This window comes from Protopterus annectens, chromosome 3.part0 (genome assembly GCF_019279795.1).
Source record: "Protopterus annectens isolate FY-2018-M chromosome 3.part0, PAN1.0, whole genome shotgun sequence".
Classification (NCBI taxonomy): Eukaryota; Metazoa; Chordata; order Ceratodontiformes; family Protopteridae; genus Protopterus; species Protopterus annectens.
Genome location: NC_056731.1, coordinates 491,950,938 through 491,967,050, shown reverse-complemented (window position 1 = coordinate 491,967,050; position 16,113 = coordinate 491,950,938). Strand labels below are relative to the sequence as shown.

The following is a 16,113-nucleotide window of genomic DNA, read 5'->3' as shown; positions in this document are numbered from 1 at the left end:
TACATTTTGATCTTTTATTGGGTAATAAGCCACAGTTAAAGTAACCAGTTTTCCAGCTTTGTCATTAAAATGGATTAAAACATAATTTATCAAGTAGAAAATTAATATATTCTCAAACCTTCTAAAAGACTTTTCTTGTTTCTTCCCCCTAACAAATGTTTTATAGCAGTGACTTTTATTAATAGTTCTTATTTATTGCATTTGTTTACCAGCATTGTCTTACTGGGTTGAAAAGCTACCCATTTTCAGTGGAGACCCAGGGAGAGAAAAAAACTCCACAATAAAACAAGTAAAAAGTAAAACAATACATTTTAGAAAGCAAGCACAAATACACTTTAGGTCATCATAAGTTAGTCACAGTTTGATAAAGATTTTTTTACACCTGATATTGAAATAAACACAGTAGAATAAAAATGTAATACAGTGTTATAGTTGTGTACAAGAAAAAGAAGACATATTTATGGTTGACATACAATGCAATTTGTTACAAAGCTTTATATTTATGCTAGAAAAAATGCTGTAAATTCTGAGGTTGGCAATAAGTATAGGAGGTACTTTGGGTCATTTCATGGGTAGAGAGGAAATATAGAAAGTTGAGAGAGATATGCAGCATTTAGGTTATCCCAGGGGAGGTGCAAGAGCATAGCTAAGTACTTAAGCAATCCTTTAAGTGCAGTTTAAAATACTTATTATTTTCTAAATAATGCAAACCACCAAATTAACTATACCAAAAAAGACTCAAAAGTGTGACTGTCCAACAAAACATTTAATTAAGTTGAGCGCTTTTGTTCATAAGCATTACATAAACTTCATTAGAGTTAATGCCATTTAAAAATAACTACTTATTTAAATACCTTTAAGTCATAATCGCATGACATGAATGCACCAATAAACAATACTTTGATAATAAATATATTCTGTACATTGAAACATTAAATTCTAAAACCATATTATTTATTTCCTAGCAGGAAGTGAATTAATAATTTTTGTTATATTGACATGGTCATTTAAACCAGAAAAAAAAACATACATCCTAAAATATAATTGCCACTGTAATTCTTTTACTTCCAGCTAGTTGTTGTAATTCCCACCTCTCAGTGAAGAATATTACATTACCAAAACACTAGACTGAAAATTACTAAAACTATTGCACGTCATGCTATGCCTACATAAGGCATTTTTACTGTGTTCTTCATAATAGCTTCCCAGTATTTCTTGGTGCATTCACATTCACTTTCCAATAGTTTTCCCTATATGAAAACATGCACAAATGGGACACTGTGCAATATAAACTGTATATTTACGAGAATGTGTAAAATTGCCATAATATATACAGTTTTGGTAATGTAAGAGAACATAAAGCCTCCTGCATTGATAAACTTATGCTATTTACAATCAGTGCAAGGATAAGCCCTCTTCGTAAAAGTAGTTTTACCTTCTACATGCAAAACTAATGAAGTGTTTAATAGAACAGAAAAGTTGTTTTCTATCTAATTAACTTGTGGTTTGCTTGTTTTTAACACTGTAATTCAATGAATCCTACTTAGTAATAGTATTTGCATTGCTTTGTTGTTAGTAACTAAAACTAGGGGGTTCTCTGACAATGTAGTAAGTTAAAAATTCCCCAATACTATTTACCATTTATTTTTAATCATCTTCTTCTTCTTTCGGCTGCTCCCGTTAGGGGTCACCACAGCGGATCAACTGTTTCCATTTCTTCCTGTCCTCTGCATCTTGCTCTGTCACACCAGCCATCTGCATGTCCTCTCTCACCACATCCATAATCCTCATCTTAGGCCTTCCTCTTTTCCTCTTACCTGGCAGCTTCATCATAACATTCTTTTCCCAATATACCCAGCATCCCTCCTCAGCACATGTTGAAACCAACACAATCTCGCCTCTCTGGCTTTGTCTCCAAACCGTCCAACCTGGGCTGACCCTCTAATTTACTTATTCCTAATCCTGTCCATCCTCATCACACCCAGTTCAAATCTTAACATCTTGAACTCTGCCACATCCAGCTCTGACTCCTGTCTTTTTATCAGTGCCACTGTCTCCAACCCATATAACATAGCTGGTCTCACTACCCTCTTGTAGAACTTCCCTTTCACTCTTACTGGTACTCGTCTGTCACAAATCACTCCTGATACTCTTCTCTACCCACTCCATCCTGTCTGTACACTCTTCTTCACCTCTCGTCAACACTCCCTATTACGCTGAACTGTTGATCCCAAGTATTTAAACTCATTCACCTTCGCCACCTCTACTCCCTGCATCCTCACCATTCCACTATCCTCCCTCTCATTCACACACATATATTCTGTCTTAGTCCTGCTGACCTTCATTCCTCTTCTCTCTAGAGCATATCTCCACCTCTCCAGGGTCTCCTCCACCTGTTCCCTACTCTCACTACAGATCACAATGTCATCTGCAAACATCATAGTCCACGGGGACTCCTGTCTGATCTCGTCTGTCAACATGTCCATCACCACTGCAAATAAGAAAGGGCTCAGAGTTGATCCTTGATGTAATCCCACCTCCACCTTAAATGCATCCGTCACTCCCACTGCAGACATCACCGCTGTCACACTACCCTCGTACATATCCTGCACCACTCTTACATACTTCTCTGACACTCCCGACTTCCTCATACAATACCACATCTCTCTAGGCACCTTGTTATATGCTTTCTCTAAGTCCACAAAGACACAATGTTAACTCCTTCTGACCTTCTCTGTACTCCATCAACACACTCAGAGCAAACATCGCATCTGTAGTGCTCTTTCACAGCATGAAACCATACTGCTGATCACTAATCATCACCTCCCTTCTTAACCTAGCTTCCACTACTCTTTCTCATAACTTCATGCTGTGACTGATCAATTTAATCCCTCTGTAGTTACTGCAGCTCTGCACATCACCCTTATTCTTAAAAATCGGTACCAAAACACTTTTTCTCCATTCTTCAGGCATCCTCTCACTTTCCAAGATTTCATTAAACAATCTAGTTTAAAACGCCACTGCCATTTCACCTAAACACCTCCATGCTTCCACAGGTATGTCATCTGGACCAACAGCCATTTCATTCTTCATCCTCTTCATAGCTATCCTTACTTCCACTGCACTTCATGATTCACTATCCTCACATCATCCAACCTTCTCTCCCTCTCATCATTCATCAGCCCCTCAAAGTACTCTTTCCATCTGCTCAACACACTCTCCTCACTTGTGAGTACATTTCCCTCATTATCCTTTATCACCCTTACCCTGCTGCACATCTTTACTAGTTGGTCCATCTGTCTAGCCAATCGGTACAGGTCCTTTTCTCCCTCCTTAGTGTCCAACCTTTCATACAACTCTTCATACGCCTTATCTTTAGCCTTCGCCACCTCTCTCTTTGCCATGCACCTCATCTCTTTATACTCTTGTCTACTTTCTTCATCTCTCTAACAATCCCACTTCTTCTTCACTATCCTCTTTCTCTGTCTACTCTCCTATACTTCTTCATTCCACATGTCCTCCTTCCTCTTTCCAGATGTCACACCAAGCACCCTTCTAGCCATCTCTCTTACTAGCTCTGCTGTAGTTACCCAGCTGTTCGGCAACTCTTCACTGCCACCCAGTGCCTGTCTTAACTCTTCCCTGAACATCACCTCACAATTACCCTTTTTCAATTTCCACCATTTGATCCTTGGTGCTGCCCTCACACTCATCCTCCTCTTCTTGATCACCAGTGTCATCCTACAAACCACCATCCTATGCTGCCTAACTACACTTTCCCCTGCCACCATTTGACAATCTCCAATCTCCTTCAGACTGGCCCTTCTACATAAGATATAATCCATCTGTGTGCATCTTCCTCCACTCTTGTAAGTCACCCTATGCTCCTCCCTCTTGTTAAAATATGTATTCACCACAGCCATGTCCATCCTTTTCGTGAAATCCACTACCATTTGACCTTCTGCATTTCTTTGCTTAACACCATACCTACCCATCACTTCCTCATCCCCTCTGTTCCCTTCACCAACATGCCCATTGAAATCTGCTCCAATCACCAGTCTCTCACCCTTTGGTACAGTCATCACCACTTCATCCAATTCACTCCAAATTTTTTCTTTCTCATCCATCGCACACCCAACTTGTGGAGCATATGCACTAACAACATTCATCATTACACCAGCAATTTCCAGCTTCATAAACATCACTCTATCCGACACTCTTTTCACCTCCAAAACACTCTTAGCATACTGTTCCTTCAGGATAACCCCTATGCCATTTTTCCTCCCATCCACATCACGATTTCCTTAATTACTTCACTAATTACTTCACTAATAGGAAGTGAGAACATCATCTGTTTTCAAAGGATTCGCATCTTAGGACCAAACCAGCAGTTAATTAGATGGAAAACAACTTTCTGTTCTATTAAACACTTCTTTAGCTTTGCATTTAGAATTATAACCTTTGTCTAAAAACAGCTAAGAGTGGGAGTGCGGCATAATGATTAAGGTTTTTACCTTACAGACACAATGTGCAGGGTTTGATTCTCACATGGGGTAACTGGCTAGACTTAAAATGGCCCCCAAGGGCAATTAGCCTATAGAAGAGCACAAACCTAACTCCTTCAGAAACTTAACTTCCCTTAGAAAAATTGTTTTAAAATATTGTTTACCAAAAATACATAAAAGTTTAGTATCACCCCCTGGAAGACCTATTGTTTCGGGATGTAATTATTTTTTGCACAATATAGGGCTTTTTCTACATAGCTTTCTGCTACCTACAGTTAAAGCTTTACCTTCGTATATTTGTGATGTTTTTGATTTTATGAACAAAATTAAGGATGTTGAGTGGAATGAGAGTATGTACTGGTTAACCCTTGACGTTAAGAGCTTATATACAAACATAAGCCATGAATTTGGCATGGAGGCCTTAAGATTCTTTTTGGGTGATTATCCAGCCACAGAATATATTAGAGAACTTATTTATTTTTGTTTAACACATATTTTTTTTGAGTTTAATAATAGTTTTTATAGACAAAAATAAGGTATGGCCATGGGGGCAGCTTTTGCCCCCATGTATGCGAATCTGGCCATGAGCCTTTTTGAGTCTGAATATTTGTATAGAAATTCCTTTTTTTGTAAATATGTTAGGTATTATAGGTTTATTGATTACCTAATTTTTCTTGTCCAAGATGGTGAGGTTTTTGTTGATACTTTTATTTCAGAATTACATAATAATAGATTTTTGTTAGAATTTGATGGTTTTAAAATGGGTGTGAATGTTTCTTTTTTGAATGTTGTGTTAAACATTAAGGATGGTAATATATTGGAAACATCTGTTAATAGAAAATTTGATGAAGGTACTCATGTGCATGGGATGAGTTGCCATCCCCCTCATACATTAGAAGCTTTACCATATGGTGAAATGTTGCGGGTGTCTAGATTATGCAATGTTGAATCTATTCTTCAACGGGAATTAGATGCAACTATGGGAATGTTTAAATGCAGAGGATATAGTGATGAACTGGTTCAGATAGATTGTTTAATATAGGTGTTAGGAGAATTAATAATAATTACATAGAAAATATACCTTAACATCTAGTTTGGAAATCAATAAACAGCGTGAGTTTTTATATTTTATGACTACATATAGTAATTTTAGTGCTGAATTGGTTAGGCTGGTTAAACATTATTGGGAATATTTTGTTTCACTTAATAATGTAGCAATATGGTTAGAAGGTAGATTGAGATTTTCTTACAAGAGAGGCAGGAATATCCAAAATTTTTTGGTGAATAGTAAATTTCTTTTGCCCTCTGTTAGTCTTGCTGATAGTATCTCCCTTAGGGGTACTTTTAAGTGTGGTAAATGTAGAGCATGTAATTTTGTAGTTAATAGTTTTCCTTATATAAATAATGTGGGCTTTAATACATGTAATTATTTTACTTGTAATTCTGAAGGTGTGATTTATGCACTTAGATGCCCATGTAATAAATTTTGTATTGGGGAAACTAAAAGGGCATTTAAGTTGAGATTAATGGAACATGCTGGGGACATTGTTAATAAGAAAGAGGAAAGTTCTGTGGCTATGCATTTTAAAAAATTCCATGATAGTAAAAATGAGGGGTTACAAGGTACTGTTCTGGAAAAAATAAGTTTGTCTTGCTTTGATACTTGTAACATAAAGCATTACTGGCTTTCTAAGGAAGCTATTTACATTTTAAAATTTGGTACTCTGTACCCTCAAGGGTTAAATGAAGAATTTAATTGGAGGGTGTTAACTTAATTGTTTTTATTGTTTAATTGATTTGTGACTGCTATATATGTACTGTGCATTTTGTAAGTTCTTTACTCCTTGAAGGCTTAGGCCGAGACGTCAGAGGAATAAAGTGTTTCTGCATTTTGTGGATTACTTTGTGGTTTTCTTTGCTGCTTTTTGCTACTGTGTTGCTACATTCCCTTAAAATTGTCTAAACTAGAAGAAAGCCCTAGAAGCTATCTGCCCTTTCATAACATTTCATGTCATAAAGTTAGCATGTAAACTATTAGCATGCAAATAAGTATTAATAAATGTGGGTTTCCAATAGTCTACTGCGGTGGTGGTGCTGTGGTAGCGTTGTCGCCTCATAGCAAGACGTTGTCCTGTTCGATTCTCAGCTAGAGCGTCTTCTGTGTGGAGGCATACGTGAATGGGGCGTGCCTTCGTTGAAGGTTGTGTGTCAGGGCTGGTAACCCGGTACGTAAAAATCCACTACCAATCATTAGTGGACCGGAGTTCCACTGTGGCGACCCCTAACCGGGAAAAGCCGAAAGACACAAACAAACAAACAAATGTCGGTTTCCAATAAATCTTGCTATCAAATGACTCACAAACACTGTTCACTGTGATAGTAATATCTAAAAAAAAAAGTGACAGAGTTGCCTAAATCACTGACTATGAAAGAATAATTTATAATTTGAGCTCCTTCATTTTCACTGCTACACATGTACAAATATTTCCTAAACTTTTGTAGGGCCAACCTAGTGAACATTTTGTTAGAACTGTATATTTATACATGCAAATTGAATATACAATATTGCTTACGTGGTGCTTTCAGTAGACAAGGTTTTTTCTAAAAAAAAAAAAAAAAAAAAAGCATATCCGCTTTAATCCACAATCAATACCCACATCGAATACATTTACTGAACTGAAATGTGTGATAAAGATATTCAGCATCTTTAAAGGAAAGAATGTCTAATAAGTTTTTCAATTTACATGTGGAAAGAGGTGCTTTAATTTGTTCAGACTTGGACATGCTGGAGTTATGAAAGCAGATAAGAGTAATGGCTTAGGTTTAATGGACCAGGTGAAACCTGTTGAATATATTGAATTAACGTTATTAGAAGACTCTGACAAATGTATTGATTTGTTAATATCTTATTAAATTTACTACAAGATTTTGTTATTAGAAGACTCTGACAAATGCATTGATTTGTTGATAATATCTTATTGAAATTACTACAACAAGGTTTTATCAGTTTCTGCTTATACGAGTTTCTTTACATTGATAAGCCTAAGATGGGTTATTTGGAGTGCCTAAAATATGTAAAAATAATGAGCAACCGCCATTCTGACCCACTGTAGCAAGTGGCGGTAGCAAAACTAAATTTATTTCCATAGCTACTGTTTTTTTGTGGAATATTTATTCATGTATTAAGTATTCATTGCATTTCCTGGATTTGTTAAGAGTTATACATTTAGTGGTAGTGAAAACATTAATTATGATGGATATGGAGTCTTTGCATATTTCATTTCCACAAGAAATAGAAACAGATTTCCTTGAGGGATATTTTAGTCTGAACACTGACATTACTAACATTAAAATAAATACGTTGTGTTGTTGACTAAGTTTTTTGTTTTCAATAACATTATTTATCACCAAGTTAAATGAGTGGCCATGGAAGCCACTGCTTCTCCAGCTTTTATCTGGTCTATTTAAATATACATTTTTATAAAGGTTTGTTGATTTTTTCATTTGAATTGGCAATAGAGAATTATTGGCAAAGTTTGTTGATGAGTTAAAAGATACTACTGATTTTTTTTTTTTACATTTCACATAGGTTGTCAGTTCATTTTTTTAGATATTACCATCAGAATGAACAGTGCTAGTGATTTATTGGAAACCCACATTTATTAATAATTATTTGTACAGTAATAGTTTACATCCAGATGATATGACAAGAAATGTTATGAAAAGGCAGATGGTAAGAGCTTCTAGGTGCTGTTGTATTTCACAATTTTTTAAGAGAAGTTGAGTTTCTGCAGGAGTCTTTAGACAGAGGTTTTAACTCTACATTTATTGGCACTACAGCTAATGAAGTGATTAATACAAGAGATAATGTTTTTTCATTTGTTTTAACTGCTGGCTTCATCCTATGAAACAAAATGATAAAAAAAGATAAAACTGTTTTTACTAAGGGGGTTATCCTTACACCAATTGTAAATGGTGTAAGATTGTCAATGCAGGATGTTTTATTATGCTGTCTCACATTAACAAAACCTTATATGTTAATGGTAGCTTTACATGTTCTAGTAAATATATAGTTAACGTTGCACAGTGTTCCAGTTCATGTTTCATACAGGGAAAACCATTAGAAAGTTATATGAATGTATCAAGGAACACTGGGCAGCTATTAGGAATGATGATAGTAAAAATGCCTTTATATAGGCATAGTGTGACATGGACTATTTTTTTTGACCTTTCAGTTTAGTGTTTTGGATAATGCAGTCATTCATTGAGGAGTGAAGATGAAAACCAGGTGGAAGTAAAAGAATTATGATGGCAATTACATTTTAGGTCATATGCATTTCCTGGTTTAAAAGACCATGTTAATATAAAATGTTTTCTTAAATTCCTTCCAGCTAGGAAAGCATTTATCAAAGTATTGTTTATTGGTGTATTCATGTATGTGATTGAGTCTTAGAAGTATTTAAATATTTAACTTTTATTAAATGTAATTAATTTTAATGAAGTTCATGTAATGCTTATGAACTAAAGCTCTCAACTTACTTAAATGCTATGTTGGATAGTCACAGTTTTGAGTGTTGATATTAATTTAGTTATTGTTTTATAATAATCATAGCGAGTGGTATAGGATTCCAGGTTTGAGAGAGGGAGGGTGGGAGTACAGGGATGCATGTTGTTTTTGTAGATGATGATTATCCCACCTCCTTTTTTATGAGTGCTGTCTAGCCTTAAAATGTTGTGTCTGGGTTGTAAGATTTCGTTGTCCTTTATATCTTTTATGAGCCAGGATTCATTGATGAATATGTCTGGATTGGCATAAGCCATCCAGGCATGTAAGTCTGGAAGCTTGTTATGAATACTTCTGAGGTGACTTGAGTAGAGGTGGTGGTCAGATAGCTTGGTTTAGCAGCGGTTGTTGAGTAGGGTTATTTTGGTGTCTGGTTGAATTATTATGTTTAGAATAGTTGTTTGGGCCAGTATTAGGGTGGATATCACCACAAGCATTTAGACACAGTAAAAACAAGGTGTAGGAGTTGGATTGCTTGTACTTTTGCTTGAGTATAATGCCTAGTTTGTGCAGGGAGGAGTTGCAGTATAGCTACTTGTTAAATAGGTTGTTTGATGTGTAAAGGGAGGGTGCGACTGTGACGTTGTAGTGGGCATTAATTGGGAGTGAGGGAGCAGTATGGTATTTACTGATATAGCTGTTGAGTAGGTAATGTTGGTAGCATGTAAGTTGGAGGAAGAGTTATGAGCAGGAGAGGGAGCAGCATATCTTGGAGGAGTGCTGTAAATGAGTAATAAGAAAGCAGGGTTAGAGCTAGTGTTTGTATGTAGCTAATGAGTAACAGATTAGCAACAGAATAGGATGCATGGCTAATCTGCTGCCTAAAATGCAAATTAAGTAGGAGGGTAAAAGGAGTTAAAATCGTAGAAAGGGATAGGGTAAGTGAAAAGGAAGTATAGAAAGCAGGAAGGGAGAAAACATTTGAGATGTATGTTAGATGAGATGGGAGTGGTATTTGAGAAGAGTCTTAGTGTGGAGTTGGTGTACTGAGTCTGGAATGGAGTGATGAGATTGGTTGATGCAGAGTAGTGGTTAGAGAATTGGAGAGGATAAATGTAGTGTAGGAGGGATGAGTGAGAATCGTAAGTAGGGGAGCAAAGTGCGCCTCAACATATTTATTGATTCAACAGATTTAAACCCATACTTGTGTTTTTTTGGAGGTCACCTTTAAATTAGTGCCTTAAGTCATTTAAGTGTATTAATTGTTCTCTAAGATGTAGGCTTAAGTATACTTGTAATTTCCCAAATGTCTAGGCATACTGTTAAAGAACGACTTGCTTGGTTAAGTTGGAAACTCTGACTGCACTGTTCTTGTTTTATAACTGAAATTGTGTGTGTGTGTAGTTCCTACATGGCTACCAGAAATTAAATATAAAACTAAATACTGCCACATCAGCACATTGGACAAATGTGATGTAGTTCAGTTAAAGATGAGTAATACAAAAATAAAATTTGTAGAAACTTGCCTATTACTGTGGCATAGTTGGCTAATGCCCGATTATGATCCAAGACTGTTTAACAATCTGAGTACTGGAAGAGCCAGTTATGTACATGGGTAGGTGGGGTTGGGGGAGTATGAAGCTAATGCTATCTTACTCATCCTATGGGAGAAGGAGCCAGTGGCCTAATTGGATGATTGCTCCATTGCAAGTGACTTGCATGTAAGATAGAGGAAGAGGACTAGGGAAGATGTTATGTTGGTGACCCAAGCCAGAAATGGCAGCTGTAGTGGGACATGCATATGGGAGCACATGATCATCTGAGTGAGAGTGTATGTCATTCCTTCAGTGTTATGGATGCCCTCATCAGCCATCAAGGGCAATGTTATGGTCATACTAGAATTGCTCACATAACCCACAACCTGAATTTTGTTTGGGTTATTTTGTTCCCTCTGCCTGCCAATCATCAGCTCTGTTTCAGCTAACTTGTATATCTGTTGTCCTTCAACCAACCAAGACCAAGAGTCAGCCAAGAGGGACCATCACGTAGACAGCACTCTGGGTGGAGTGGTGTGAAGTTCTTTTACTTTTTGTTGCAATATATCCCCATGCATGTTCAGCTGTCCAATTGTAATGGGCATGCAATGTGCTTCTATTCTGGATGTGTTCCACTTTCATAAATAATACTGGCCACAAATAGCCTCAGGCACCAACACTGAAGTAGAAGAGTTTTCCCCAGTATGCAAAAAAAAACACGTGTGTGTGTATGTATGTGTGTGTGTATATATATATATATATATATATATATATATATATATATATATATATATATATATATATATATAGTCCAAAACCATTTATTATGGCAGTTATGGAGACACGGACTGCAAAAAAAGAATAGAGAGGCCTAACACCAGCAAAAAGACCATTTTCAGCAGGTAAGCCATCTTCTTCAGTTAATCTAACCAAGGACTTGTAGGCCTGCATATAGAAACTAATGAAACACCTTATCGAGCCACTGTTAAAGGGCAAGGTAGAAATGAAACCTTTAAATAAAACTTCAACAAGAACATACATCACGTTAATTCAAATATTCATTAAGCCCTGGATAATAAAGCACCCAGTTGTGAAATCCAGATATGTTCTCTATCTGATAGAATTTTTCGAAGAAATATATTATCAACCTGAGTTCAAATTTTGTCAATGCCTATAAAGAAAATATTGCACCCTATCCTTTAAAGTTTGCTTATATAAAGTATTAGACATACTTTTTACATTTAATGTCATTAAACGTTTCCCAATACATTTTAAAATATCGTGCTGTTTTGCCTACATAAAAAGGTGTTGTACACAACAGAACATAGGATAAATAATACCAGAAGTGCTGGAAGTAATCGCATGTTAAATGGTGTTCCTTTCTGGAATTTGCAGTGGAAAACTTTTTAGTATTATGAAATGCCCCCAAGTGGACATACCCTACTCCCACCTCCCAGAGGAGGTGAGTGGACCAAGCCTGCTCACTTATCTCCCTCTCTTCGTGGCTTTACCAGTGTTGGGAACACTAATCAAACCCATCACCTTTGCCTCATTTGGCCCTCCATACTGTGGGGGAAGGAGGTAAGCCTGACTTACTTGGGCCAACTGATGAGCATCCCCACCTCTGATGAGAGAAGATAAAAGGGGGGATGAAGTAGAGGCACAAAAAGCACCTAAATAGCCTCTTGGATGACCATCTCTGCAGATGGCTGTCACCTTCATGCTGGGGATACCCAGTACAGGGCAATAATCAGGCTTGAATCTGATAGCAGGAGGCTTAATGTTCGTCAGGCATAGAGGCAGAAAAGATAAACAAATCGTAGAAGCATAAACTATTTGTAACACAGCTCTAGGTTATATTTGCTATTCATAAAGGATTGCCTTTTTGAGGTTACGTAATAGGAGGTGAACAAAAAGCTTCCGGTAGTATATGTTGTGCCCAGATTTATGAGTAGTGACCAGGCTGGGTACCATGTAGTTTAAAATTTGTGTATTTAATATGTTTATCTAAACAGCACGTAATACAGATAAACAAGCTAATTAATCACAGCAGCCAATGCAGGCCTTAATAGCAGTCTGTCAAAGACATTTAGAACTGTAGAACATTTTAAATTTAAGAGCACAAAGCCTAAAAATTGGAAGAGAATGGGGGTATAACTTGGTTTGCTTAGCATGAGAATTTGCAAGTGCAACTTATTTTTTACTACCAGTACTGATTAGTTTATCCAAGATAACATTACATTACATACCTTTTATCAGTCTTTTGAAATTTCTAGAAACATAAACTTGCATGCTTATTTTTGATCTGTTAAATTAAAGTCTTTGCATTTTTTGTGTTTTAGGGCCTAATAACAAACCTCACTTTAGGTAAAGATTTCTTGACTGGCTGGACCATGTACCCATTAGATATTGATGAAGCTGTAAGCCGAGGCCTGAAGGAAAAGAGTCGTAAACCATCCATGAGCTCTAGATCATCAGCTTTTACAGCACCTGCATTTTATATTGGCAGTTTTGACATTCCAAGTGGAATTCCAGACCTACCTCAGGACACATTCATCAACTTCCCTGACTGGGCCAAGGTACCTTTCCTCATTGCTACTGTTCTTTGCTGGTGTGTACAAAAATCAAGTTAAGACCCAAATAGCATTGTAGAGGAATATATACATTCTAATAGCCTTCCATATCACTGAGATTGGCAAGACGTATGGTTGGTAGTATTTTGGTCTCATTTTGTTTCAGAATTAATGGCGAACTAAAAATAGCATGCAGAAACCTAATGACAGCAGCAAAAATTGGAAGTTTTATGTAGTGCATCCACTGTATCTGGTTATAGGAGCATTTATTATACCAGAGTATCTATAACACATTCTTTAATCCCTCTAGACCCCCATCATTTTCACGAAGGATGTGCTCCTGTTCCAACTATATTTTTTTATTTTGCTATCTTATTTAGAAAGGGCTGGATCTCCAAAACGATGTAATGTAGTTTCATGAATTTTTGAGGGCATTGTAGTAAACCAGTTATCTATGCATTTTAGCCTACACTCCTGCTAGAAACTGGAACAGTTGCATGCTGAATTTTAATGAAAAAAATAATTAATTTTTTTTAATACCACAACTTCTAAAAAGATAAAAAGTTTTACTTTTATATGGAAATATGTGGTGTTTTAGGCCCAGTGCCATAACAAGGGTCTATATCACCACATCGAATGGTGATAAGTTCAAACGCCCTTTGTTCAAATCTAAAAGTCCGAAAACTCTAAACTGCGAACTCACAGAACAGCGATTTTTTTTTCCCAGGGAAAAAAATGGCTGCTCTGTGAAAAACAAAAATCACAACTTTAAAACAAACTGAAGTGGGGGGCTTCTCCCTGCACACACCCCAACGTGGGGGGATGTGCCCCCCACACCCCTCCAACTTAAATATACGAACTCCAAGATCGCACTACAGTGGAGGAAATAGCAAAGCCCCGAAGACGGCCCACCGATTTTTTTTCCCTGGGAAAAAAATCAATGTTCTGTAACTTTGCGGTTTAGGGCTTTCGGACTTTTTGGTTCGAACAAAGGGCGTTCAAACTTATCACCATTTGATGTGGTGATATAGAACCCCGAAACAGCAGTACATAATTATGTTCTTGAAAACATTAATTTTTTTATCCTAAATAGAGCTGACACCTACACCTTTTTATAAACTGAATGCTTTGAATATCCCTCTCAACCTGACAATATTGAAAATAGGTACAAAGACCTTTGGAAAGTATGTACATCCAGCCAGAAATCTAGGTTTATAATTGGCATAAAATCAATTTTTAATAGTAATTATTAACAAAAGCCTTAAATAAAATCAAGCTAAGGCATACACACACAGAGTAATACTAATATAAATGTTAAAGTGACAGAAAAAGGTCTGTCTAAAACACAAAATAAGAAAAATATAAGCAGACTATGCAATGAAAAAGAGGATAGCTGCTATAAGGCACAACAAACCTTGTCTAAGATTTTCTAAGGAATAATTATATCTGACAAAAATTACTGTCAACTGCAAAACTTCAACAGTAATTATCAAATAAAGCCTTTTCTAAAAAAATTTAAGGCTAAACACACCACACAGCAAATAACTATAAACTAACTGTTAAGTATAAATTGTGACAAAAGGTCACTGAATAAACACACTGTAATAATCAGAAAAAGGTTTTTAAACTAGGCATATAACAAGAGGCCAACTAGAATTTTAAAGCACACTAATGGGAAGGGAATATAATGTAGGTAAACACACCAAAAAGCTATAAGAGCTTTATAAAACTATTTAAGATTACCTAAAATTTTCTAAATATCAATATAATTAAGTTGTTGTTTTTCTTTCGGCTTTTCCCGGTTAGGGGTCGCCACAGCAGACCTCCTGTCGGCTAATGATTGGCAGTCGATTTTTATGGTGCCGAAGTGCCAGCCCAATGCCCAACCTTCAACGAAGGCACACCCATTCACGCATGTCTTTCGAACACCACTCGACCGCTGGGAGGACATGCAGACTCCACACAGAAGGTGCTCCAGCCGAGAATCGAATGAGAGAACCACTTGCTGTGAGGCGATAACGCTACCGCTGCACCACTATCAATATTAAGTAAAGAATGAAAAAAAAAAAAAAACAGTTTTACTGGCCCGAGCTAATGCAGAACCTTCGATCTGTTGCAGCAGCAAACTAGATCTGGGGTAACTCTAGGTGCATCATGGGAGAGGGACTTGGCCTCCAGTTATTTGAAGACCTCTAGCTTTGCAATTGGCCGACTCGGAGCCGAGGGATCAGCATCGAACCCATCAGTAAAGAATGAACGGTGAGATAGAACAACTTCAAATCATTATTTTTTTATCCTAAATAGAACTGACACCTACACTTTTTTATAAACTGAATGCTTTGAATATCCCTCTCAACCTAACAATATTGAAAATAGGTACAAAGGCCTTTGGAAAGTATGTACATCCAGCCAGAAATGTAGACTTGTAATTGGCATAAAGTTTGAATACCAGATAACACATAACTCTTCGCACTTCCAGAAAGAATGTGGGATACCACTCAAAAACACTTTTAAGCAGCAGACTGACAGAAATGATGGAAAATATAAGCACATTATCAAAATGACTGTGCAAAATCTGCAGACTAATGAACTGTATTGTAAAATGTTACCACACATGGTTATTTCATTCAGAAAAAAGGTAGATGTAAGATGTGTTCTCTCTCTCAAATTATTGTTGCCACTAGGATGTTGTTCATGTAGTACAGTTTTCTGTGCACTAGACTGCTTTCAAAATCATGTGATGAGAAGGATTCAGAATATTGTGTGAAAGGGGTAAATCAAGCTTGAAAATAGGGGGGGCACCTTCAGAAACAGGGACATCCTGTACAGCAGTAAATCAGATTCCTGCATAATAAGGGCAGTTTAGATGTCTACTTGTAAATGTTGTTGCCACTCTACAGAAACATTTGAAATAACAGTAAACATTACTTTTAAGTTAGTGTTACACCAGTACAACAAAGATACAACTGTGATATTTAACTCATTCACAGCAATGG

The 16,113-nt window shown here is 36.7% G+C and overlaps 1 protein-coding gene across 3 annotated transcripts in view; it reads left to right on the top strand.

Annotated features, from left to right (window-relative positions):
- Window positions 1-16,113, top strand: part of LOC122796444 (beta-galactosidase-like) — a 1,102,950-nt gene that overhangs the window by 1,025,453 nt on the left and 61,384 nt on the right. For all 3 annotated transcript variants that reach the window (XM_044064918.1, XM_044064917.1, XM_044064919.1), the window contains one exon: window positions 12,887-13,123. In XM_044064918.1, coding sequence (XP_043920853.1) covers window positions 12,887-13,123 — 237 coding nt within the window. The remainder of the gene's footprint in view (window positions 1-12,886; window positions 13,124-16,113) is intronic.